Here is a 27,517-nt window from a genome sequence, read left to right on the forward strand (position 1 = left end):
CACACACAAACACACACCTGTAAGACATGACAGTAGCGGCAGCTTAGCAGATAAATAGAGACGAATGCTCGATAAAGCAGCATACAGAGTGCTTTTTAGATGCTTATCTAGCACATGTGGATGTGTGAAACTTACACGGAACCCAAACTGGCTGCGTGCGTGCTCCATCCTCCCCCCCCCCCCCCCCCCCCCCCTCCTTCACACCAGACTTGCAGCGCGATCTGCGTAACAAATAGAACTGACTTCTATTTTAGCCCTTGGCAGCGCAGATGCTTGTTGGCGCGCGCGAGCAGTGTGGGTGCACTGTTTGAATAATATAGATTTCTAATTTTATTTTGCAACACTTGTGCACGTGAACGCGAGCGGTGTAGTCGGGGTATTACTCCTCGGCCTGTAGTGTCCCCATTTGCGCCAGCAAATAGCTAGCTTTTTGCGTGGCGCCGACGGGTAAGACGCTCCAGGAGAGCAGTCACGTGTGCAGAGGTCCTGGGTTTAAGGAGGAAGTTGTACTCACTAAGCAAGCAGCGTGACGTCCTTTACACTTATGTAACTCATTTTCTTTTTTTCCCCGTGAGATGAGACTCTCGCCACGCAACGGCCTCTATTGATCATCAGCCCACAGCATGCCAAAGGGGAGAGAGAGATCATTCCACCAGACAACACAACATGGCTCAGAGACTCATTCGCAGGAGAAAGACAGGCAGATGAGAGGGAGGAATGAGCGAGCGAGAGAGAAAGGAGAAAAAGGTGAAGGACAGAGAGTGGGAAAATTGGGTGGCTGGGGGTTTGAGGAGCCTGGAGTGAACATGGGATCTTTGAACACTTGTGTTGGAATTGCTTTGGTAATGTTATGCAGTATGTATGTGTGCAGTAATACAGAAAAGCAGTCATTCAGTAAAGTACTTGATTGAATTGAGTTGTGAGTAAGGCGAAGGGGACTATTGATGGTCAAGATGTGCTCAGGTCATGATGGGGTCACGGTGTTCAGAATGTGCTCGGGGAGAGACATTACCAATGTTAAACAGTACTATTCCAATGGGCCCTGGTCCGATCCCTCCCACACTCTAAAGGCTGCTACTGTCCACCAAATATCGTCCCGGGTTTCTGCACCATGATTCACCACTACAGAGCATTATCTTTTTATAGCTTTCCTATACTGTACATACTTTGCCATATTCCTTTGCTACATACAGTGCATTGCTCTAAAAATAACATAAAATCCTGTATCCCCTCCCAGTAGTAAAACTAAATTAGTAAAGCTACATGGTTGAACTACCTGATGATACAGAGTACCACTTCACATATGAAATATTTACAGTATAAAGTCCATTTTTCCTTTGAACATTTCTCCCCCATTACAAAGAGCGTGTGATTTAGTTGTTCAAACACACACATATACACCCATATACATACACACCCACAGTCCCACACACACACAAATAGCGGGTATAAAATAAGCAATCGCTGGACTCTATTCTATAACAGCTTCCAAGCATTTGAATGTCAATATAATAAATCATTTATTTTCACACCTGAAGATACCTGTGCCTGTATGAACCAATGAGCACACTGTTACTGTATGAAATGTGTCCTTTTAAACTGTTTGTCTACCAGAGGAAATCACTTGTAACCCTAATAAGGAAGTCATTGTGAGACAGGAGGTGACCCGCTAAGATGTCCTGAGATAATGGGGGAATCTCATTTGGATTTGCTCAACTCCTGTGTCCTCTCTCCTGCGTCCTCCCTCTCTCGCTTACTATATATGAAACAAGACTCTATCTCCACTCGCGCAATATTAGGCAAATTATGTTTACAAGGGTGGAATCATAGAGATATATGTTATATATCCATGGGTGGAATCCCCAAAATAAATGTTTGAAGTGATTAAAAACGAATTTAGATAGTTGTGCAAGACATTTTATAGATAAAAGGATAAGTAGCATATCATTTTTAAATGTTTGCATGCTTTTCACCTTCAAGAAAACAACAGCTGATTCAAAGGGGCAGGTATTAAAATACTTTGGCGCTTGCCACCACGAGGATACACCTGTGCTTCCTCTGCAGAAGTAGGTAATCGAGGAGGTGAGCAGGCTCCTTCGTTCGCCTACTAACGAATTGACACTCTCCTCCACCACTCGAACACTTATCGGTTTTCGGATTATGGAGAGAAGACGGAGGAGTCGAGGAGAGGACAAACTTTTACCTAAATTAGAATCTCCCGATGTCTGACAGCAAGGTCCTATCTCAGTCCAGACAGTCTAGATGAGCAATGTCCTGTCGTCATAGTAACTGCTCCATTGGAGAGTCACTTTCACATATTTTCTTCTTTTGAAAAACGATCCTTCTCCCCTATTGTCCATTTTCACACTTTAGAAATGTTCAGAAAATCTGTGAGATCCCATTGGTTCAGCGATATGTCAGCTAGAAGATCAGTTTTCCCTATTGGATTACTGGCCCTCAGATCAGCTAGTTTTCTAAAGAAAGTCACCTGACCAGCTAACGTTTCAGCCTCCCCAGGTTAAATGTATTCATAGAGAGAGAGAAGTGTAGGAAGAAAGAAAAAAAAATGAGAAAGGGGGGAGAAAGGGGAGAATAGATGTGACATCAGAGCATTGCTGTGTTTTTACCAAACTCCTTGTTTAGAAATGGCTAGCGTTGTTTCTTTCATTAGCATCAGTAGCAGTGTTACTGTGTGGGCTTAGAAGCAAAATGGCTGAACAGCAGAACGAGTTGCTGTGAGAAACGGTGTCTGTCAGTGGACTCTTGAATGTTGCTTCTCCAACTCTTAGGTCACAAATCAAAATGACAAATGCATGCTCTAGTGATGACTCGTCCTATAGTACGCTCTTGTGAGTGATGACACCAATTTCTGTGGCACAGTCAGGATTTTGACATTGGGCTTCTTCTCGGCAGCGTTGTAATCCCTCCAGTCTCAATGGCAGTCACTATTACTTTGCACAGCTTCCGATCGCTGTGGCAACAGCCACAAACACTGCTGCTCATCCCCTCATTCTCAGACACAGATCTCTATGGCAGTAGCCATCACCATCTGGCTCTTGGTCTTCTCCCGGCCCGGAGAAGAGTGGTGCTGGCCAGGAGACTCCTCCTGAGGGGAATGGGTGTCAGAGAGGACACTCCTCTTCAGGGGCGCTGGGCGCAGGAGTGAGGTCGTCCCAGGGGGGGTGGAGGGCTCTGGGTGTCTGTGGGAGCGTGATGAGGAGGAAGACGAAGAGGAGTTGGAGGTACAGCTTGCGGAGCATACGCCAGACGAACTGGACCTCTCGCCTCTCTTGGCCCGGCAGGAGGCGCGGCGTCGGAGCTCGCTGACTAGTTCGTACTTGACAAAGCAGAAGACGTCCTTCACGCCGCAGCGCTTCTCTGGCTCAGCGGCGAGCAGCCGCTGGAACATGCGTAGGGCGTCATCAGTGAAGCGGCGCCACTGGGACGGGTAGGCCGCCGTGGGGCACCCTGCTCGCTGCCAGCGGCGGAATTCCTCGTAGAAGGCATCGGCGGGCAGCGCTGCCTCCCAAGGGAAGTTACCCGTCAGCATGCAGAAGACGAGCACACCGAAGGCCCACACGTCTAGACTGGTGGTCACCAGGAAGCCTTCAGCACGACTGGCACGGCACACCTCTGGCGCCGTGTACGGGATGGTGCCGCTCACACGCTTCACGCGGCAGCCCACGCGCCGTGTCATGCCGAAGTCAGCCAGCTTGATGCGTCTGCACTCGCGGTCGAAGAGGAGCACGTTCTCGGGCTTGACGTCACGGTGCACCAGATTCTTGCTGTGCATGAAGTCCAGAGCCAGACCCAGCTGCTGCATACAGCGCTTCACCATCTCCTCCGGAAGACCAACCTATAGGGAGGAGGATAGGAAAGGAGGAAGGAGGGAAGAAAGAGAAAGGGGTGAACAGATTTGTTTTAGTGTACAGTGGAGGGGAGGAAAACCAAGTGCAATAAATTAAATGAGATAGAAACAGAATAGAGGTGTAGAGGGAGTAAAGTGGGACCAAATAGGTTTTGTTAAGCATTATATTTGCACTCATATTTAACAACCTAGAGTAAGAACCTTTGAGTCAAAGGTAGCCCTCCACTGAAAAGCACTGGAATTAAATGAGAGCCTTACAGTGCACACTAAAGGAGCAAGCTCAAATCTGAGTAGGGACTTAGACAAGGCGCCAAACCCAGAAGGGCTTGTTAAAACCACATTGCTTTGAAACACTGCGCTTGATTGGCTAAGGTGTGGGAGAACAGGGATTGGTGGGCAGATGATCAGCATGATCCAGTACAGTACCTGGGGGGGAATGATGTCGAACAGGTCTCCCGCGGGGGCGTACTCCTGTCCGAAGACGTAGCTATCCTCGGTCTCGAAGAGTACATCCAGGACTTTGATGATGAAGGGGCTGCAGCTCAGTGTGCCCGTCAGGCTGTACTCCCTCAGGAAGCTCTTCAGCTTCGTCTTGCTCTTTGTCACAAACTTCAGAGCCATTTTGGTGCCTGATATGTTCACACAGAGAAGAACAGTATGAATGAATGAATGAATGAATACTTTAATGTCCCATGGGAAAAGTTGTTTGGCAACACTTCAGAAGATAGACAGACTGTATCAAAATACTGTACAGTATCAGAGCAATATTTTAGAGTCAAGGCAAACGTATAAACTAAACTGACATTTATTAAGTGAATTTAACTAAATATGCCTGTGCAATCTGATTCTGTGTATCTGAAACCTCCTCCACTCCCCTCTCTGTACCAGCTGCCTCTGTGCTCTGAAACACACCCTCAGCTGTTGACTAGGCACACAGCTGTGCAATCAGAGCATCTTAGAAATCTCCCACTGCACTTTTACCCGGTCTAGTGCCCTCTTCACCTTAATGACATGTAACCTTTTAATGAACTCTCAACCTAAAGAGCCTTTTCACCCCGAATTCTTACACTATTGTGACCTTTGACCTCACAAACACCCTGTCACTGTAGTGCCCCGTTTAATTGAACTCTTGACTTAGCCTACATTCTATTGCACCATCTGGCTCTCTGGTTCTGTTGTGGTATGACTGTGTAAACTCTATTGAAACCTTTGCTCCCAACAAAGTCCCTTCACCACACCCATGCATGCCCTCTGACTCACCCTGTGTGCGGTGTGCCACCAGGTCCACCTTGCCGTAGGTGCCCTTGCCCAGCTTGCGAATATGCTCGTAGTGTTTGGCCACATCTGCAGCCGACAGGGAGGTTATGGCCAGAGCCTGCATGTCCTCCACAGGTACACCGCCACCACCGCAGTAGCCCACCTTGGAGGTGGGAGAGCCCCTGGCGCTGCCCACCTGGCCCGGCCCCAACGGAGACAGAGACAGGCTCGCCTTGACGCTGTGGGGCACACTGGGGACAGAAGAGAACACACAAACATAACATTACGTAACATTATGTCATGTCTGAGACAGTAAAAACTAGGAGAGTTTCGTACTAAATACAGTAAGCTTATTGGCGATCAAACACACACACGTGACAACTTTGACTTAGTGTGTGTGTGTGTGTGTGTGTGTGTCTGTGTGTGTGTGTATGCGTGTTTGCCTATGTGCAAGTGAATGACTACACTGAGGTGAGAGCTGTGATCCCTTATTGATGTCACATGTTAAATCCACTTGAATCAGTGTAGATGAAGGGGAGGAGACATGGATTGAGACATGGATTGTGTATGTGTGCTATTCAGAGTGTGAATGAGTAAGACAAATGATTTAAGTGCCTTTGAACAGGGTATGGTAGTAGGTGCCAGACGCACCTGTTTGAGTCTGTCAAGAACTGCAACGCTGCTGGGTTTTTCACGCTCAACAGATTTCCGTGTGTATCAAGAAAGGTCCACCACCCAAACGACATACAGCCAACTTGATACAGTAGGAAACATTGGAGTCAACATGGGGCAGCATCCCTGTGGATGCTTTCAACACCTTGTAAAATCCGAATTGAGGCTGTTCTGAGGACAAAAGGGGGTGCAACTCAATATTGGGAAGGTGTTCCTAATGTTTTGTCCACTCAGTGGACTCATTTGTTGCTGTCGAACCGACAGGTTCGAGTACATCTTCATTTGCATACAATCAATGCAGTGGCAGGGGAGTAGAATGGGATTGGGTTGTGTGCCTGGTAGTGGAGGCTGGTGGGAGGAGCTATAGGAAGACAGGCTCTGTGTAATGGCTGAAATGGAATTCATAGAATGGAATCAAACATGGTTTCTATATGTTTGATGTGTTTGATACTGTTCCATTGATTCCATTCCAGCCATTACAATGAGCCCGTCCTCCTATAGCTCCTCCCACCAGCCTCCTTTGTTGCCTGGTAAACATATTTGACATAGAGTCCCTCTGGGAAGTTAGCCATGTGTCTTAGACTGGGTCTAAGGGTCGCTGATCTTCTAGGAACTCATGCAGACAATATTGACAGTACACAAGTTGGATGTAGGGATAGAAACAGCTGACAGAAATGGTAAAGACAGTGGAGGATATAATATAATACTAATAATATAATCCAGATTATACTCAAGTGCCTTTTCCAATAGAAATGCATTTCTATACAATCGATAGCGTGAAGGAAGAAAAAGGGATTACTTTAGTTGTGCCCAGTAAATATTATTTGGCTTGTAGTGTCTCTGGGCTAGCTGTTGGAATGTTGGTTGTCGACTCCAGTTGCTGAACCCTGAAAAAGTTGTCGCCGAGATGTTTGGTAGGACTTTGCAATAGGGCGGACTGACCATTGGAGGACATTGTGGTCTTATAGGGCATCAACACTTCATTACACTCTTTGACACAATAGATAAGCTTATTCGGAATGCAAGGCTGACCTAAAAAAACGAACAAATGTATACATCTCTACCATTGTCATTATGTGTGACTGTTTGTACGTGCTGTGTGTTTACTTGTACTGTACACACAGATAGGGTTATTGATAAGGCAAGGCTGATCTCACATGGAGATGTCGTCTATTGTGCATGAATATCAACACACACACACACAAACCCAAACAGTGTGTACTTCACACAGAGATGGACCATTGGGCCTCCCGGGTGGCGCAGTGGTTAAGGGCGCTGTACTGCAGCGCCAGCTGTGCCATCAGAGACTCTGGGTTCGCGCCCAGGCCCTGTCGTGACCGGGCGGTGGCCTACCCCGGCCTCCCCTAACCCAGACGATGCTGGCCAATTGTGCGCCGCCCTATGGGACTCCCGATCACAGCCGATTGTGATACAGTCTAGGATCAAACCAGGGTCTGCAGTGACACCTCTCAGGAGCCATGCTGGGACTAAACAAGGCCAAAGTGACCCTAAGTATCTTCCATAAGAATACTAATTTATCAGTCACGTTTAGAGAGATATATACTAATAGACATACTGTAAGTTGCAGCATGTCTTCTGCCTAGGAGTGAAAACTGTACCGTGCAGTGTATATCTATGTTGCTCATTTGTTGCTATCAAAAAAACTGCTTTGAACAAGTTTGGTTCAATTGCCCAAATAGCCTTTGAAAGTTAGAGGACCGGATCCCCCATCCCGCTCCTGATCCATCAATCATAATGAATGTTTGTTTACTGGCTCTCCTTCAGCTCTAGCATGCTAGTTGCAGCCACCTAGGGCTCCACGGGGAACATGTAACGCTCCGCCATCAAGTCTAATCGCATTACTCAGCCTCCACTAAGACAAAAACATCCCGAACCAAAGACGCTGCTACCTCATTTCCTTTGCAGAGCATGATTAAGAGGCCCAGAATGTGATGAGGGGAAGAGATGCATCAGCTGCAGTCTAAAGTTCTAAATGGGAACCAGGAAATGGGAACCTGCAAAGTGCTTTGTGAGTGTGTTGATGGAGGGTTATGTGTGAGTCTGGGTTTGGATGAATGCGTGTGTGCATAAGTGTGTGACCGAGCTACGTTTGCATGTGTATAGGTTTTTGTGTGAGCGTCTGTCTATGTGTGTCTGTGCACTCATTTGCGTATGTGTGATTGCCCCCCGTACACACAGTCCGGCAGTGACACTATCAAAGGGCCATTGTGTTTTCTATCTCTCCCAGAGAGCAGCTGCGGCGCTGCATGAGGGAGGCAGAGCGTCTCCACCGGGTCTCTTTCCTCACGACTCAGCGTAAATGTTCAGTTAAGGCCACATGCCATACTGTGCTCCCATACTGCTCTCTGATCCCACTCTGTCTTCGGCAGCTATAACAGAGTGGCACCGTGGATATATACGGATTTCACTGGTGTGAGATCCTTATGTCCCTTGCTTTATTGAGCCAGTGTAGATCATTAAAATAACTGAATAAAGTCTGCACACTCAAATGATCCATACACACATGTAATACATTTAAACTCAGTTTTCCACAATTCCTGACGTTTAATCCAAGTAACAATTCCCTGTCTTTGGTCAGTTAGGATCACCAATTTATTTTTAGAATGTGAAATGTCAGAATAAATCGAGAGAGAATGATTTATTTCAGCTTTAATTTCTTTCATCACATTCCCAGTGGGTCAGAAGTTTACATACACTCAATTAGTATTTGGTAGCATTGCCTTTAAATTGTTTGACTTGGGTATCCTTCCACAAGCTTTCCACAATAAGTTGGGTGAATTTTGGCCCATTCCTCCTGACAGAGCTGGTGTAACTGAGTCAAGTTTCAGATCTGCCCACAAATTTTCGATAGGATGGAGGTCAGGGCTTTGTGATGGCCACTCCAATACCTTGACTTTGTTGTCCTTAAGCCATTTTGCCACAACTTTGAAAGTATGCTTGGGGTCATTGTCCATTTGGAAGACCCATTTGCGACCAAGCTTTAACTTCCTGACTGATGTCTTGAGATGTTGCTTCAATATATCCACATAATTTTCCTCGCTTATGTTGCCATCTATTTGGTGAAGTGCACCAGGCCCTCCTGCAGCAAAGCACCCCCACAACATGATGCTGCCACCCCCATGCTTCACGATTAGGATGGTGTTTTTCGGCTTGCAAGCCTCCCCCTTTTCCTCCAAACATAACGATGGTCATTATGGCCAAACAGTTATATTTTTGTTTCCTCAGACCAGAGGACATTTCTCCAAAGTGTACGAGTTTGCAACTGCACATGGCTTTTTTATTGCGGTTTTGGAGCTGTGGCTTCTTCCTTGCTGAGCGGCCTTTCAGGTTATGTCGATATATGACTCGTTTTACTGTGGATATAGATACTTTTGTGCCTGTTTCCTCCAGCATCTTCACAAGGTCCTTTGCTGTTGTTCTGGAATTGATTTGCACTTTTCGCACCAAAGTACGTTCATCTCTAGGAGACAACGCGTCTCCTTCCTGAGCGGTATGACGGCTGCGTGGTCCCATGGTGTTTATACTTGCATACTATTTGTTCGTACAGATGAACGTAGTATCTTCAGGCATTTGGAAATTGCTCCCAAGGATTAACCAGACTTGTGGAGGTCTACAAAAATATATATATTTTGATTTTCCCATGATGTCAAGCAAAGAGGCACTGAGTTTGAAGGTAGGCCTTGAATACATCCACAGGTACACCTCCAATTGACTCAAATTATGTAAATTAGCCTATCAGAAGCTTCTAAAGACATGACATTTTCTGGAATCTTCCAAGCTGTTTAAAGGCACAGTCAACTTAGTGTATGTAAACTTCTGACCCACTGGAATTGTGATACAGTGAATTATAAGTGAAATAATCTGTCTGTGAACAATTGTTTGAAAAATGACTTGTGTCATGCGCAAAGTAGATGTCCTAACCGACTTGCCAAAACTATAGTTTGTTAACAAGAAATTTGTGGAGTGGTTTTATTATTTTATTTATCCGTTATAAACTTGAAAAACTAGTTTTAAATGACTCCAACCTCATTGTATGTAAATTTCCAACTTCAACTGTATCTACTACGATCAAAACACTTACATAAAGGTATGTTAGTTAAATAATACAGTATGACTGCCATTAAAATGGGTGAGCGGATTGCAGTGAGAAATCTATTCCAGTTTATCGTTCCCAATTCATGTCATTCTTAGCACCTCGCAAGCCCTTCATTTGCGGCTCGCAGTGATTTTCCTATTTCCATTCATAGTGCATAACAATGATACAATTTCAATTCAATGTGTTTAATGCAGGCCTGAATCACTTCATTGGATATTTCTATTGTTCCCTGGATGGCAGATAGATGGCAGTATAGCACAGCTGTTGAACAGTAAGGCCGAACTGGAACGTTTGCCAAAATAAAACGCAACTGCTCAGCTACAGGGACCGACACATATCAGTTTGCTACTAGCTAATTTTGCAGTCTGGTCGACATGGATCGATTTATTGTAAAAAAGAAACGTAAATCTATTGACAATGAAAATGAGGGGAAAGAGCTGGAGAACAACGTGACAGCTATGAACAAACAACCACCGGAGAACCAGGAAAATGAGGAAGATGGCGGCAGGGAAATGCAGCTAGCTAACGTAGCTAACATACAGTGCCTTGCGAAAGTATTCGGCCCCCTTGAACTTTGCGACCTTTTGCCACATTTCAGGCTTCAAACATAAAGATATAAAACTGTATTTTTTTGTGAAGAATCAACAACAAGTGGGACACAATCATGAAGTGGAACGACATTTATTGGATATTTCAAACTCTTTTAACAAATCAAAAACTGAAAAATTGGACGTGCAAAATTATTCAGCCCCTTTACTTTCAGTGCAGCAAACTCTCTCCAGAAGTTCAGTGAGGAACTCTGAATGATCCAATGTTGACCTAAATGACTAATGATGATAAATACAATCCACCTGTTTGTAATCAAGTCTCCGTATAAATGCACCTGCACTGTGATAGTCTCAGAGGTCCTTTAAAAGCGCAGAGAGCATCATGAAGAACAAGGAACACACCAGGCAGGTCCGAGATACTGTTGTGAAGAAGTTTAAAGCCGGATTTGGATACAAAAAGATTTCCAGAGCTTTAAACATCCCAAGGAGCACTGTGCAAGCGATAATATTGAAATGGAAGGAGTATCAGACCACTGCAAATCTACCAAGACCTGGCCGTCCCTCTAAACTTTCAGCTCATACAAGGAGAAGACTGATCAGCGATGCAGCCAAGAGGCCCATGATCACTCTGGATGAACTGCAGAGATCTACAGCTGAGGTGGGAGACTCTGTCCATAGGACAACAATCAGTCGTATATTGCACAAATCTGGCCTTTATGGAAGAGTGGCAAGAAGAAAGCCATTTCTTAAAGATATCCATAAAAAGTGTTGTTTAAAGTTTGCCACAAGCCACCGGGGAGACACACCAAACATGTGGAAGAAGGTGCTCTGGTCAGATGAAACCAAAATGGAACTTTTTGGCAACAATGCAAAACGTTATGTTTGGCGTAAAAGCAACACAGCTCATCACCCTGAACACACCATCCCCACTGTCAAACATGGTGGTGGCAGCATCATGGTTTGGGCCTGCTTTTCTTCAGCAGGGGACAGGGAAGATGGTTAAAATTGATGGGAAGATGGATGGAGCCAAATACAGGACCATTCTGGAAGAAAACCTGATGGAGTCTGCAAAAGACCTGAGACTGGGACGGAGATTTGTCTTCCAACAAGACAATGACCCAAAACATAAAGCAAAATCTACAATGCAATGGTTCAAAAATAAACATATCCAGGTGTTAGAATGGCCAAGTCAAAGTCCAGACCTGAATCCAATCGAGAATCTGTGGAAAGAACTGAAAACTGCTGTTCACAAATGCTCTCCATCCAACCTCACTGAGCTCGAGCTGTTTTGCAAGGAGGAATGGGAAAAGATGTCAGTCTCTCGATGTGCAAAACTGATAGAGACATACCCCAAGCGACTTACAGCTGTAATCACAGCAAAAGGTGGCGCTACAAAGTATTAACTTAAGGGGGCTGAATAATTTTGCACGCCCAATTTTTCAGTTTTTGTATTGTTAAAAAAGTTTGAAATATCCAATAAATGTCGTTCCACTTCATGATTGTGTCCCACTTGTTGTTGATTCTTCACCAAAAAATACAGTTTTATATCTTTATGTTTGAAGCCTGAAATGTGGCAAAAGGTCGCAAAGTTCAAGGGGGCCGAATACTTTCGCAAGGCACTGTAGCTAATGTGGCTTCGATGGCTAAGAGAAGGAAATCGAACGGAAGTTCCAAGAGAAATGGACAGACAAGTATTTTTTTTAACTGCATGATGGGACCAGCTCACTTTGTCTTATTTTCCAGAAGGCAGTCAATTGTTTTAAACGAGCAAATGTAGAGTGACATTTCCAGTCACATCATGCCCACTTTGACAAAACATATCCGCCACAAAGCAACATCAGAAACAACAAAATAGCGCAGCTCAAAGGACAGCGACAAATGATGGACAGATCTAGCACTGTTGCAGAGATTGCTTGGATATTCGCGAGAAACAAGGCTTTCACAGATGCAGAGATTGCTTGGATATTCGCGAGAAACAAGGCCTTCACAGACGCAGAGATTGTCAAAGAATGTTTTTGGGCCTCAGCGCTAATTATTGTATGCTGATTTCACAAACAATGAAGCTATTTTAAAGCAAATTAAGAGACTGCAACTCTCAATAACAAGACGGATAGAAGACATTGACGAGGACATCGGTAAGCAACTGATTACTGACATGTCCGTGGCGTTGTGTTTTAGTATTGCGCTTGATGAAGGCACTGATGTAAGTGACATTGCCCAATTATGTGTTTGGGTCCGATTCCCTCAAAATGAGTCATTCAGAGAGGAACTTCTATGCCTCTTTAGGGACAAAAATGAGGAGAGGATATTCTGAAAGTCCTTGTTACATTGTTTGCTGATAATATTGACTGGTCAAATCTGGCATCTGTGTGCACTTACGGTGCCCCAAACATGCGAGGAAAGGAGAAAGGACTCATAGGCCTGATGAGAAAGATAGAGGATATTCCCGAATTTGTTACGTTTCACTGTATCATTCATCAGGAAACACTCAAAGACTGTGACTTACAGAATGTGATGCAGCAAGTCGTGTGCGTGGGTGAACATTCTTATTGCGAGGGCATTGAATCACCGGCAATTCCGCGAGTTGCCGGAGGAACAAAGACTTGATAATTCACAACGAGGAGAGATGGCTGTCTCGTGGCAGAGTTTTGGAAAGATTTCTCTCCTCCTTTAAATCCGCAAATTTGTTGCAAGCAAGGGGAGAGACGAGCCAGAGCTGGATGATCCACAGTGGATACTGAAGCTTTCTTTTCTAACTGACATCACCTGCCACCTGAACACGGTGAATCTCCAGCTCCAAGGGAAAGCTAAAACTCCAGGCAAAATGCTGCGTGTGGTCACAGCATTTCAAAATAAAATCACCACACTGTTTGTTTGACAGACAGTTTGTTCAGTTCCCAAAGCTCAGAGCAGTCACCACATCCAACCCAGACATACTGCAACATTTTAGCTATGATGTATTTGTGCGTGTGTTGGAAGAGTTGAAGCTGGAGTTTGAGTCAAGATTCAAGGATATCATGGAGTACAAGGAGTTTTTTCAACTTCATTGAGAACCCCTTTCATGTGCCAGTGTCATCTCTGACCCCAGTCATCACAGCCCTCTGTCCTGACCGTGCTGGAATAGAGAGTGAGATAGTGGAGCTGCAGGCACATGACACATTGCAAGGTGAACTAAGATCAGGTGTTACCCATCTCTAGAGCCTTGGGTCAGACACAGAGTATCCACTTCTGAAGCAGTGTGTGCAAAAGGTAACACCATTTCTGGTCAGCACTTATTCATGTGAAGCAACATTTTCAACAATGAACATTGTGAAACAAAAACAGAGAAAGAGACTGACCAATGCACACATGGATTGCCTCACAAGGATAACAACAACAGACTATACATTTAGAATGAATTCAGTCAAGGAGCAGAATGGACATTTTCGCTCATCCAACTACTGCGGTAACCCTTAATATGGGTCTTATACATGTGATGTAGCCTATTTGATGTGTGTACAGTGGGGAGAACAAGTATTTGATACACTGTTGGTAGGTTTTCCTACTTACAAAGCATGTAGAGGTCTGTAATTTTTATCATAGGTACACTTCAACTGTGAGAGACGGAATCTAAAACAAAAATCCAGAAAATCACATTATATGATTTTTAAGTAATTAATTTGCATTTTATTGCATGACATAAGTATTTGATCACCTACCAACCAGTAAGAATTCCGGCTCTCACAGACCTGTTAGTTTTTCTTTAAGAAGCCCTCCTGTTCTCCACTCATTAACTGTATTAACTGCACCTGTTTGAACTCGTTACCTGCATAAAAGACACCTGTCCACACACTCAATCAAACAGACTCCAACCTCTCCACAATGGCCAAGACCAGAGAGCTGTGTAAGGACATCAGCGATAAATTGTAGACCTGCACAAGGCTGGGATGGGCTACAGGACAATAGACAAGCAGCTTGATGAGAAGGCAACAACTGTTGGTGCAATTATTAGAAAATGGAAGAAGTTCAAGATGACGGTCAATCACCCTCGGTCTGGGGCTCCAAGCAAGATCTCACTTCGTGGGGCATCAATGATCATGAGGAAGGTGAGGGATCAGCCCAGAAGTACACGACAGGACCTGGTAAATGACCTGAAGAGAGCTGGGCCCACAGTCTCAAAGAAAACCATTAGTAACACACTACGCCATCATGGATTAAAATCCTGAAGCGTACGCAAGGTCCCCCTGCTCAAGCCAGCGCATGTCCAGGCCCTTCTGAAGTTTGCCAATGACCATCTGGATGATCCAGAGGAGGAATGGGAGAAGGTCATGTGGTCTGACAAGACAAAAATAGAGCTTTTTGGTCTAAACTCCAATCGCCGTGTTTGGAGGAAGAAGAAGGATGAGTACAACCCCAAGAACACCATCCCAACCGTGAAGCATGGAAGTGGAAACATTCTTTAGGGATGCTTTTCTGCAAAGGATGGATGGGGCCATGTATCGTGAGATCTTGGCCAACAACCTCCTTCCCTCAGTAAGAGCATTGAAACACACATCCAGGGCAACTAAGGAGTGGCTCCGTAAGAAGCATCTCAAGGTCCTGGAGTGGCCTAGCCAGTCTCCAGACCTGAACCCAATAGAACATCTTTGGAGGGAGCTGAAAGTCCGTATTGCCCAGCGACAGCCCCGAAACCTGAAGGATCTGGAGAAGGTCTGTATGGAGGAGTGGGCCAAAATCCCTGCTGCAGTGTGTGCAAACCTGGTCAAGAACTACAGGAAATGTATGTTCTCTGTAATTGCAAACAAAGGTTTCTGTACCAAATATTAAGTTCTGCTTTTCTGATGTATCAAATACTTACAGTGGGGCAAAAAAGTATTTAGCCAGCCACCAATTGTGCAAGTTCTCCCACTTAAAAAGATGAGAGGCCTGTAATTTTCATCATAGGTACACTTCAACTATGACAGACAAAATGAGAGAGAAAAAAATCCAGAAAATCACATTGTAGGATTTTTTATGAATTTATTTGCAAATTAGGGTGGAAAATAAGTATTTGGTCACCTACAAACAAGCAAGATTTCTGGCTCTCACAGACCTGTCACTTCTTCTTTAAGAGGCTCCTCTGTCCTCCACTCTTTACCTGTATTAATGGCACCTGTTTGAACTTGTTATCAGTATAAAAGACACCTGTCCACAACCTCAAACAGTCACACTCCAAACTCCACTATGGCCAAGACCAAAGAGCTGTCAATGGACACCAGAAACAAAATTGTAGACCTGCACCAGGCTGGGAAGACTGAATCTGCAATAGGTAAGCAGCTTGGTTTGAAGAAATCAACTGTGGGAGCAATTATTAGGAAATGGAAGACATACAAGACCACTGATAATCTCCCTCTATCTGGGGCTCCACGCAAGATCTCACCCCGTGGGGTCAAAATGATCACAAGAACGGTGAGCAAAAATCCCAGAACCACACGGGGGGGACCTAGTGAATGACCTGCAGAGAGCTGGGACCAAAGTAACAAAGCCTACCATCAGTAACACACTACGCCGCCAGGGACTCAAAACCTGCAGTGCCAGACGTGTCCCCCTGCTTAAGCCAGTACATGTCCAGGCCGGTCTGAAGTTTGCTAGAGAGCATTTGGATGATCCAGAAGAAGATTGGGAGAATGTCATATGGTCAGATGAAACCAAAATATAACTTTTTGGTAAAAACTCAACTTGTTGTGTTTGGAGGACTAAGAATGCTGAGTTGCATCCAAAGAACACCATACCTACTGTGAAGCATGGGGGTGGAAACATCATGCTTTGGGGCTGTTTTTCTGCAAAGGGACCAGGACAACTGATCCGTGTAAAGGAAAGAATGAATGGGGCCATGTATCGTGAGATTTTGAGTGAAAACCTCCTTCCATCAGCAAGGGCATTGAAGATGAAACGTGGCTGGGTCTTTCAGCATGACAATGACCCCAAACACACCGCCCGGGCAACGAAGGACTGGCTTCGTAAGAAGCATTTCAAGGTCCTGGAGTGGCCTAGCCAGTCTCCAGATCTCAACCCCATAGAACATCTTTGGAGGGAGTTGAAAGTCTGTGTTGCCCAGCAACAGCCCCAAAACATCACTGCTCTAGAGGAGATCTGCATGGAGGAATGGGCCAAAATACCAGCAACAGTGTGTGAAAATCTTGTGAAGACTTACAGAAACGTTTGACCTCTGTCATTGACAACAGAGGGTACATAAAAGTATTGAGATAAACTTTTGTTATTGACCAAATACTTATTTTCCACCATAATTTGCAAATAAATTCATTAAAAATCCTACAATGTGATTTTAGTTGAAGTGTACCTATGAGGAAAATTACAGGCCTCTCTCATCTTTTTAAGTGGGAGAACTTGCACAATTGGTGGCTTACTAAATACTTTTTGCCCCACTGTATGTCATGCAATAAAATGCTAATTACTTACTTAAAAATCATACAATGTGACAAATTAAAGATCTGTGCGGCCCTCTGAATGATTGTCTCAACCCAAAGTGGCCCCCTTACAAGAAATAGCGAGTAACACTGTTCTAGACTCTAGAGATCACCACATGCAGCCATTTGGTGTTTTCTGCAATGTTTCCTTTGCTGTGAACTGAAAAATGACCTCTAGCAGCAATCAGCGCAGAGGTCGTCTACTTCGCTAACCTAACAGATAAGACATCCCCTTTAAAGCCCAGAATGCCCTAACAGACAAAAGCATACCATTTAAGGTCCAGAATAGTCCACACTAACAGACAGAAGAAACTGCGTGAACCACACACACACACCAACATTTCTGCTAAATTGCAAAAACTGTATTATTATATTAAAATGGTCTACAGCCTGGACCTCCATATGCCCAGACACGAGATGGCTAGTGAAATAGCCAGACGACCTTTACTGAACAAACTCTTGGCTTGAGATGAGAATAGAGATGAACCCTGCGAGACTAATGCCAAAATGTTTTATTTTTTGTCTCAGTTTGATTGGCTGGGCCACTCAAGGACTTTCACATTCTTGTTCTGATGCCAATCCAGCATTGCTTTGGCTGTATGCTTGGGGGTCATTGTCCTGTTGGAACATACATCTTTTTCCCAGTCTAAGGTCGTTTGGACTCTGAAGCAGGTTCTCATCAAGGACTTCCGTGTATTTGGCATTCATTGTTCCCTCTATCCTTACCAGTCTCCCAGTCCATGCCGCTGAATAATCCCAATAGCATGATGCTGCCACCTCCATGCTTCACAGTAGGGATGGTGTTAGACTGGTGATGAGTTGTGCCTTGTTTTCTCCAGACACAGCGCTTTGCATTCAGGCCAAAATGCTCAATAGTATCATCAGACCACAGAATATTTTGTCTTATCTCAGAGTCTTTCACGTGTCTTTTTGGAAACTCCAGGCGTGCTGTCATGTGCCTTTTTCTCTGGAGTCACTTCCGTCTGGCCACTCTCCCATAAAGCCCAGATTGGTGGAGTGCTGTAGAGACTGTTATCCTAGCCAAGAAACTCTGTGGTTCTGTTAGAGTGGTCATTGGGTTCCTGGTCAACTCTCTGACCAAGGTCCTTCTTGCCCGGATTTTTGTAGTTGTTGATATGATGGAGACCACTGTGCTCTTGGAAACTTTGAACGCTCTAGAAATTGTTTAATAGCCGTCCCTAGATTTATGCCTCATCCCAATTAGATCTTGGAGCTCTACGGAGAGTTCCTTGGACTTTATGGGGGTATATTTTCTGCTCTGACATGCACGGTCAACTGTGGGACCTTATATAGACAGGTCATGTCCAAACAATTTAATTTACCACAGGTGGACTCCAATCAAGTTGTAGTGAGTGACATCTCAAGCATGATCAAAGAAATTGGATGCACCTGAGCTTAATTTGTGGTGTCATAGCAAAGAGTCTGAATACTTATGTAAATAAGGTATTTCTGTTTTTTATTTGTAATAAATGTGCAAACATTTCTAAAAACATGATTTCACTTTATCATTATACGGTATTGTCTATAGATGGATGAGAAGTGTTTTAATCTATTTAATCCATTTTGAATTCAGGCTGTAACAGAACAAAGTGTGGAAGAAGTCCAAGGGTATGAATTCTTTCTGAAGGTGCTGTATGTCTCCTTTGTTCTTTACTTTAGTAAAGAAGCGTTGTTTTGTGTAAAGATTGTTTGGTCTTGAATCTATAATTGATCCCTTGTGCCTCATCTCATCCTTTTCCCATATTCACTGAAATGTTCTATCTGTACAATATTGGCCTCGTGTTTGAGTGCCTATTCATCTCCATTCATCTCAACATGAGAACACATCAATAATTAGGCTCTTTTGTCTTTCATATTGGTGTTAAATTAAAGGCCCAGTGCAGTCAAAAATATGATTTCCTGTGTTTTATATATATTTCTACACTATGAGGGTGGAATAATACTGTGCAATTGTGAAGATGGATGATGCCATGTTAGTGTAAGAGCTGTTTGAAAAGACCGCCTGAATTTGAGCCTGTTTTGGCAGTACATTAGTTAATAGAACAATGGGAAAGAGAGTTTCAAACCTCTCTTCCAATAACAGCTAGTTTTTCGTTTTACCCTCCCCACGCAGACCACCCACTGGACACAGATGTCAGTTCAACGTCTAGTTTTGATTTACATTTGGTTGAGTTGTCAACTAATGTGAATTCAATGTGAAATCAACCCCCAAAAAATAGGAAATTCCCTTACGTTGATGCGTTTTTGAAAATTCAATCAGTTTTCCACATCATCACCAAAGACATCATGCCCATAGGGGGCACAGGGGCACAGGGGCACATGCCCACTCAGATTTGTCCTGTTTTAAAAAAATAATTGTATTTGTATATTTTGGTTGTTGTTTCTCTGTAATATTACTTGCCATCTAGCAATTTTATGAAGTTTCCTTTAGGTAGCCCAGATAGGTTCCCAATCTCTCAACCTCATAACTAGCTACCAAGAAGCCATTTCAGGCTATCAATCAAGTTAGAGTAGCTGGCTTGTCGAACTATCTTAGCTGGCATGCCTGCTGACAAGGTTGGTAGACTTTAGAAAAGCAATTACAAAATGTACTGAATAGGATTCACATTCCTTTCAATCATTTACAGATTTTGCAAAGATGCATAGAAACATATTTAGTTTCTAAAAATAAAAATAAACACCAGTCAGGAGGATACAGACAGCTCAAGAGGTATGCTTAGATATGCAGAAAAATACTTATTTTTTAAAAATGGAATTAAGCATAACGGTTTTGTCTCTAGATAGCAGGAAAAAGCTGTTTCAGATGTTTGAAAAATGATTCCCCTGGTCATCACAATGAATTTTGGGTTGAAATGACTGGAAACAATGTTGATTCAACCAGTTTTTGTCCAGTGGGCACTCCCAGACAGTCCTAGCAAAATTCTTGCTTGAGAAATTGCTCTTTGCAAAGAAGCTATTTTTGTTTATTTTTGACCATTTTAATTGAAAACAATCACAGTAAGGTACTTAATTGTTACATAGAAATGATTTGATATTGAGATAAAAACGGCTGCATTGGACCTTTAACATTACATTTCCATGGGAACCGTTTCCCCTGATAATAGACGCAGCTTGGCAACTTCAAGTGGACATCTCACTCTTACACTTTAATACTGCAGTAGGGATCTCATCTACACAGTAGCATCCTATACTCTGAGTCTGGCCATTTAATTAAAACTGTATGAATAACGCAATCAGAGTTAATTGTAGCCTGTGAGAAAAAAGTTCTGTGATGAATGGCATGTCATAAGCTTGAGTTGAGGCGAATCAGCCGATATAAAGAATATTTTAAAAAAGCTTTATTTAAAAGGTATTGCTTTGGACAGCTCACGTTATTCAATCATAGCTGTATTAATGTCACCATTAGGTCTGCTTGTCATGCCCTGGCCATAGAGAGGCTTTTATTCTCTATTGTTGTTAGGCCAGGGTGTGACTAGGGTGGGCATTCTATGTTCATTTTCTATGTTGTTTGGCCGGTGTGGTTCTCAATCAGAGGCAGCTGTCTATCGTTGTCTCTGATTGAGAACCATACTTAGGAAGCCTTTTCCCCACCAGTGTGGTGTGGGTAGTTATTTTCTGTTTAGTGTGGTTTGCACCTGACGGAGCTGTTTCAGTTGTTCTTTTGTTACTTGTTGTGTTCAGTTTAATAAATAACATGAACACGTACCACGCTGCGCTTTGGTCCTCACCTTCTTCCACCAACAGCCGTTACAGAACTACCCACCACCAAAGAACCAAGCAGCATGGTAAGGAGGAGCAGCGCTATCTGGAGAAATGGACATGGGAGGAGATACTGGAAGGCAAGGGACCCTGGGCACAATTTGGGGAGTATTGCCGTCCACAGGAGGAACTGGAGGCAGCTAAGGCTGAGCGGCAACACTACGAGGAGTTGGCACGGCTGGCAAGGAAGCCCGAGAGGCAGCCCCCCCCCCAAAAAAAAACATTTTGGGGGGGGGTTACATCTCAGCTCCCCGCATCTGCCGGGCTAGGGTGAGGATCCAGCCAGGACGGCTGGTGCCAGCCCTGCTCTCCAGACCTCCAGTGAGTCTCCTCGGGCCAGGATATCCTGTGTCGGCGCTGCGCACTGTGTCTCCCGTGTGTCTACACAGCCCAGTGCGTCCTGCGCCCCGCACGTGCCGGGCTAAAATGACCATCCAGCCAGGACGGGTTGTGCAGGCCCGTAGTTCGAGACTGCCAGTGCACCTCCACGGCCTGGTCTATCCTGTGACTCCTCCAAGGACCAGGCTGTCTCTCCGTCTCCTCCCGCCTGTCCGGCGCTGCCAGAGCCTCCCGCCTGTCCACGTCCCGCACCAGAGCCATAAAGAAGGCCCACCCGGACCCTCCCCTTTAGAGTCCACACCTTTGGGGGGGTACTGTCACGCCCTGGCCATAGAGAGGCTTTTATTCTCTATTTTGGTTAGTCCAGGGTGTGACTAGGGTGGGCTTTCTATGTTCATGTTCATGATGGAGCTGTTTCAGTTCTTTTGTTACTTGTTGTATTTAGTGTTCAGTTTAATAAATAACATGAACCACGCTGCGCTTTGGTCCTCACCTTCTTCCACCAACAGCCGTTACACTACTTTAGCTGCTGTGTTAGAGGTGTCAAACCTTCAATGACATGAAACATGGCCGCTCTTTACAATCCATTCTGAGGAATTGGCCTACTGATTCTAAAAAGTGGGGGCGTGGGTGTCTGACACAGCAAATCAATATGGAGAGTTTGCGCTCTTCATAGCTTCTAAAGTCCACCTCCTCAATTCCCTCTTCTCTATTCTTGAGAAATGTAAACAGGAGACTAATGAAATAAATAATTTGATTGCATCGTCTGACTCACTTCTCTCTCCCAGGCCCTAATGGACTCTACATTTTGTCTCAGCTGAAAATTCATAATCTCTCACACACGCGTGGGTAGGTGGGTTTTCTATTACAGCATATTGGATGACCATCATTCATATGACATTGATAGGTTTAGGCTACTCACATTTGCTGTATACCCATCATGCGGTTGCTACAACCTAGCCTACAAATAAAAGTTCATAATGTAGTTGCACAGGTCGAGAGACAAATTGGAGTAATCAAGGTGAGACAGTGACGTGTTCAATACCGTTTCACACTCTTGCCTGTATCTAGCTGATCTGAGGGGTAATCAATAGTCCAAGTAGTTGCATTCCGTTTTGCAACTAAAACGAGAGTTTCTATTGGACAAATTCAGGTAGGTTCATCCAAGTTTCGTTCCGCTTCTGTTTTAAGAAATATTTTGCAACCGAATCGGCAGAATGAATACACCCCAGATAACCCGCACACACCTTTCACTTTCATAGGATCCACATACAGCATCATCACTTTGCTCGTATAATTCTCTCACATCTACGCACTCCTCCTCTCAGCTTTTCCCTTCACTTGTGGATTTCAGTGCACAACACAACGAAATATAGCTAGCTCTCTCCCTCTGCATCTCCTTAATTTTTAAAGATCAACCATTTTGAGAAAATTAATTTAACTATTGTCCTCTCTCTTTGAGTCAACAACTCACCATACTGCAGTGCTAGCTAGCTGTAGTTTATACAGCTTATGCTTCCGGTAATAGAGTAATTCTCTGAACCTTTGATTGCTTGGACAACATTTCAGTTCATGCTGCAAGAGCTTTGATAGGTCGGAGGACGTCCTCTGGATGTAGTCATAATTACTGTGTAAGTCTATGGAAGTTGGTGAGAGCCATGAGCCTCCTAGGTTTTGTATTGAAGTCTCCTACCCAGAGGAGGACGGAAAATAGCTGTCCTCCGGCTACACCATTGGTCTACCCTAGAGGGTGCTGTTGAGGCTACTGTAGACCTTCATTGCAAAACAGTGTTTTAACCAGTTATTTGGTGACGTGAATATGTTTAGTATAGTTTCAACTTTACATTTAAAGAAATGAAATTCACTGAGTAGGATGGTCCTTCCCTTCCTTCTCTGAGGGGCCTCCACTGTCTCACACACACACACTGTATCACAGTTTGTGAGCACTGAGGACATGCTTGAGAGGAACAACAAAACACTTTATTCAATATAACCTCAATAAACAACTTGTTAAATAGGAGCGCCCTGTGAGTGTTATCTAGCTCCACGGTCCACCACTCAGTAGTAAATAACTGAATCATCTACCTTAACAGCACGAGTGCCAGTAGAGCCAGGTAGGAGGAGAGCTAGCTACAGTAGCACTCCTCAGTTTTCCTCACACAGGCCCATAACATTGGAGACTTCCTGCTGGCCGGACTTCCTACAGACCAGCAGCCGGGGCCACATCCACTCATTTTGACAAATCACCTTCACTCTGCTGATCCGGCTCTCTCTTCTCTGTCCTCCACCCCCCCACTGAGCCTCTGAGCCGTGCGGGTGCCACTTGACTCCCTCTCTCTTTCTCTCTCTCATGCCTGCCTCAACACCTGCTGCTTCTGCTGAGAGCTGTCAGGGACGGTCAGGGACAGTCAGGCATAGTAAGGCATCACCTCGCCACCACGCCGAGTGGGACTGGACAACACGGACCACAGCACAGAGCGGTAACCCTACCCGAGGGTAAACATCCAGAGAGCAGTCAACTGTCCACCTATTATTGCTCTATTGTGAGCAGAGCAGCTAGATTCAAAGAAACTAGACCGTGTGCTACTGCTAATTACAATGGATTGAACTATAAGGATGTAGAGCACCATTCCCCATGAAATGTCTAGTCTACATCATGCAAAAGCAATTATCAAAACAGTAGAGCCACACAAAACCACTCAACAGTCAAAAAGCTGTGCTCAGCCAGCCAATAGGAAAATATACCGTATGCCCCCTCACCCTGTATGCACACTACAGTGTAGGAATGTTTTATGTCATGACTGACACTATAGGATTGAGGACATGAAATGGGAGCGAAACACAGCAGCCTTCCCCAAGGCAGGGAGGATAATTAATCTCTTTGATATGAAATGGATGGGTAACCGTGACTCCACAGCTGTACTGACAACAACTGTAGCAGACTAGAGTCTAGAAGAGTCTACAACAGGCTGGGAGAGACACAGTTTGGCTGTATTATGATGAGGAGGATCTAAAGAGAAACTTGGCCATTGGCTGGAGGGGACCACTGTAACCAGAGAATCAGGCCTTGATGTATTACCATGACGATGGGGGGATCCTACCGCCAAACGCCAACCCTGTGGTGACATCAGGCTGGATTGATTGCTGAGGCTGCTGAGATCACTGAACCAGATGGGCTGAAATCCAATCAAGTCCAATCCTCTCACTCGTTCCTTCCCCTTTCCTCTGGCCTCATTGACTTCGGATGGAATGCCTCCGCTGTAGATGCCTCCGCTGATCTAACATCACGCCTATCCATTCAGTTAAGCACATCAATTTACCTGCCACCGAAGCGTGTCATGATTTACCAGCCCACCAGGTCTGTCGTGTCCAACCTGCCCCCTGTCTACACGCTACACAGGCTATACAGTCGGTGTACTGCTCAGTGCACTGTGTTAATTGCAAAACAGGGCAGAGTGGTGTGCATGCTGTCGACAGGACAGCGTGTTCTATTATATATATGGTACGTTACAGTGTATGATAGCCTACCATGAATTATACAGTATGGGTATTTAACCATTTTCCAGTATATAGAGTGAAACTGTACTGTGATTTATTCATATAGTAGAGTAACGTACTGGCTTCACGAAGTTGTTGATGAACACTTTGCAACGCTGTTAGTGAACAATGGTCCTGTGATTGCCCTGCAAGGTCAAGGAAGTAACGCTGTTTCATCAAGCAATAAATGGTGAATAAAATGAATGTCCAACTCTTCGCCGTCATCATGTTTCATTTAGAGTCCATTACACCCCAGAAGGCCTGCTGCTTTTATAGATTTTTGTTCAATACATGCCATTATCAGTGAGATATTTACGCCACTGACCAGAGTGTACACTCGCTTTATGGTGCTTCCGAGAGCCCATTGTGTTACTCTATTAGTGCATAATGAATGGTGCTAAATAACAAATGCAAAGTGCTGGCTGGGAAAGGAAATCCTGCCTGATTTAAAATGTACATGCACTATGGAAATGTGTGGAGGAAACCTCAATCACATCCACCTAGAGAGAGAAACACACATTCAAGTTCACCTGGAGAATATACTGAATAGCCCGTCTACCTTGAAGGTATGTCTGTGCTCATCAAATTGTTTAATTGTAAAAAATAATAATACGTTTAAAAAAAAAGACAGGTACAATAGAGACAATTTTGAAGATGTCACCTTTTCCTCAAAGAAAACATATTGCATAGGTGCATAGGTGAATAGTGAAAGAAATATGGTTCTTAAAATCTGTGAAATAATGATCACAATTTGTTGAATGAATTGTCCACAATCCACTTGCAAATAAATAAAGACCACTGAAAACCTTTAGAGACTAGGCTACACTAAAAATGATGCACATAGCCTAAAGCACAATACACAGAAACAAACACAATACATAGAAACAAACACAATACATAGAAACAAACAAGCAAACACAGACTGACCAATAAATAACAGTTCATTGCGTTTATGATTCAAGTTGCCATTGCATCATATTTCCCAAGATGTGTGCATATGCTAATGAGGGAACTTTCACAAGATCTGTGTGATAATGAAGTCCGATCAGAGGTTGTAACTTAACTCACCTGCTGGCGACCTGTCTGTCTCCTCCATGGTCCTGCATTTGCGCAGCGCGAGGAGCCCCTGCGCTCTTCAACTGACCGGTTGATTCACCGGGGTTTGGTGGCAATAAACCGAAGAGATCTCCTGTTTTTTTTAACTATTCTATTTTAAATTAAATGAATCATATTTCAACATCAACGAATGAGTCCATATATGAACGTTTTATTTTTAAACTGCAGTTGTGTTTTTGTTTAAACTATGCAGGGTTCTCTTGTCTGAAAAATGAATAGCCTATAGTGTGAACGGACTTCAGGTCCGTCTTTGTGTCTTGTTTTCCCCTCTGTGTTGGTAGTAATTCTCTGTTTGGTTCCGTGCGTAAAGGCGCTCTTCTATTTAGGGTTATTCGGTGCCAATGGAGAATTGACTCCGTTATCTTCTATGGTTTGGCGAATGGTCGGTAAGATTGCCCGTTTGTCTCTTGAAAGCGCACATCCACCCTCAACCTGCGAGGCAACTAGAGGCGGGTGTGTGTTTATCTTTCGCTCTTCTTGGGGTCTGCATGACCCAATTCAACACCACACCAAATCCATTCATTTGCAGCATACTTTTCAGCCTGCGTGGAAAATGACCCGACTCTCTATCTGCACCTATTCACCGTTTCTCCATGTGTCCTCTTTGAATCAGAGTGCTATTGTTGCTTTTCGCTCTCCTTTTCACAGCTGTTCCAATCTCTCTGCTGCTTAGCACTACCAGCCAGCTCTTTCATTGTTCCCTCCCGTCTCGTCGTCTCCACCACTCCACCTTCTGGCAGCAGAAGCGCGCTCTCACGTGCACTGGGTCCTAGTGCCTGGGGTTTGTTCCCAATATGTCTGTGACTTACCACACCAATGACTGTTGCGTAATTCAGTAGTTTATGGCCTCAAGTACTGTCAATGAATTTACTGGTTGGTGGTTCCCTGGCCTTGTTTAACAACAGGCAGGCATGCAGGCATCTTTGTCATCCTGAATAGATTGGATTGGTGGAATGGGATTAGAATAACAGGGATAACCTTATCAACCTTAGCGCATAGTCGCCCACTAATCCTTCGTGAGCAGTCATCAGAAATCACGGATCAGAAAGGTTGACGAGTAGAGGAGTTGAACGGTTGGGAACTCGTCGTCGCCATATCCCCCTCAGGCTGGCCATTTGTTCCACTCAAGACCCACTGCTCCAGAACTAAGACAGCCTAGGCCTACAAGGTGCAGAAGATAAGCTGGTTACACACATAACCAGGACTGGATCAGCCCACGGGAAGAGGGAAGAAAAAGGAGCTTCAGCCTCTGTAACAACTACACGGCCAGTTTATTAGGTACACCACCCCGTTCACGAAAATGGATCGCTCCTACAGACAGTGACTCGCCTGGCCATGGCTTGCTATATAAAACAGGCAGACAGGCATTGAGGCACTCAGTTACTGTTCGATAGAACATTAGAAGGGGGAAAAAGAGTGGCCTAAGTAACTTTGATCGTGGTATGATCGTCGGTGCCAGGCTCGCCGGACCCAGTATCTCAGAAACGTCCGCCTTCCTGGGATTTTTACGCACGACAGTGTCAAAGTGTTACCGAGAATTTTGCCACAAACATGAAACATCCAGTCAGATGAGGTCCTGTGGGCGAAAACACTTTGTTGATGACATAGGTCTAAGGAGAATGGAAAGAATCGTGCAAGCTAACTGACGGGCCACAAACAGACAAATAACGGCGCAGTACAACAGTGGTGTGCAGAATGGCATCTCGGAATGCACAACTCCTCCGTCATGGATGGGCTAACGCAGTAGATGACCACCCCGGGTTCCACTCCTATCAGCTAAAAACAAGAAGAAGCGGCTCCAGCGATCACCAACACTGGACAATTGAGGAGGGAAAAA

At 44.5% G+C, this 27,517-nt stretch overlaps 1 protein-coding gene across 1 annotated transcript; it reads right to left on the reverse strand.

Moving 5' to 3' along the window:
* Positions 1-1,495: 1,495 nt before the first annotated feature.
* sbk1 (SH3 domain binding kinase 1) lies at positions 1,496-26,400 on the reverse strand. The gene is made up of 4 exons (XM_020454628.2): positions 25,633-26,400; positions 5,129-5,376; positions 4,295-4,497; positions 1,496-3,856 (listed from the first exon to the last, which is right to left on the reverse strand). Exons 1-4 carry the CDS (start codon positions 25,668-25,670, stop codon positions 3,014-3,016), a joined length of 1,332 nt encoding a protein of 443 aa, XP_020310217.2. The 5' UTR covers positions 25,671-26,400; the 3' UTR covers positions 1,496-3,013.
* Positions 26,401-27,517: the final 1,117 nt, after the last annotated feature.

The sequence above is a fragment of the Oncorhynchus kisutch genome, linkage group LG20 (assembly GCF_002021735.2).
Source record: "Oncorhynchus kisutch isolate 150728-3 linkage group LG20, Okis_V2, whole genome shotgun sequence".
Classification (NCBI taxonomy): Eukaryota; Metazoa; Chordata; class Actinopteri; order Salmoniformes; family Salmonidae; genus Oncorhynchus; species Oncorhynchus kisutch.

What these genes read in the sequence shown, in the direction of transcription:
- sbk1 (XM_020454628.2), bottom strand. Translation starts at nt 25,670, where the DNA reads ATGCAGGACCATGGAGGAGACAGACAGGTCGCCAGCAG. An exon ending in GGTGGCACACCGCACACAGG is followed by an intron (nt 4,498 to 5,128) that starts GTGAGTCAGAGG and finishes TGAACATATCAG; the next exon opens with GCACCAAAATGGCTCTGAAG. An exon ending in TCGACATCATTCCCCCCCAG is followed by an intron (nt 3,857 to 4,294) that starts GTACTGTACTGG and finishes TCCTCCCTATAG; the next exon opens with GTTGGTCTTCCGGAGGAGAT.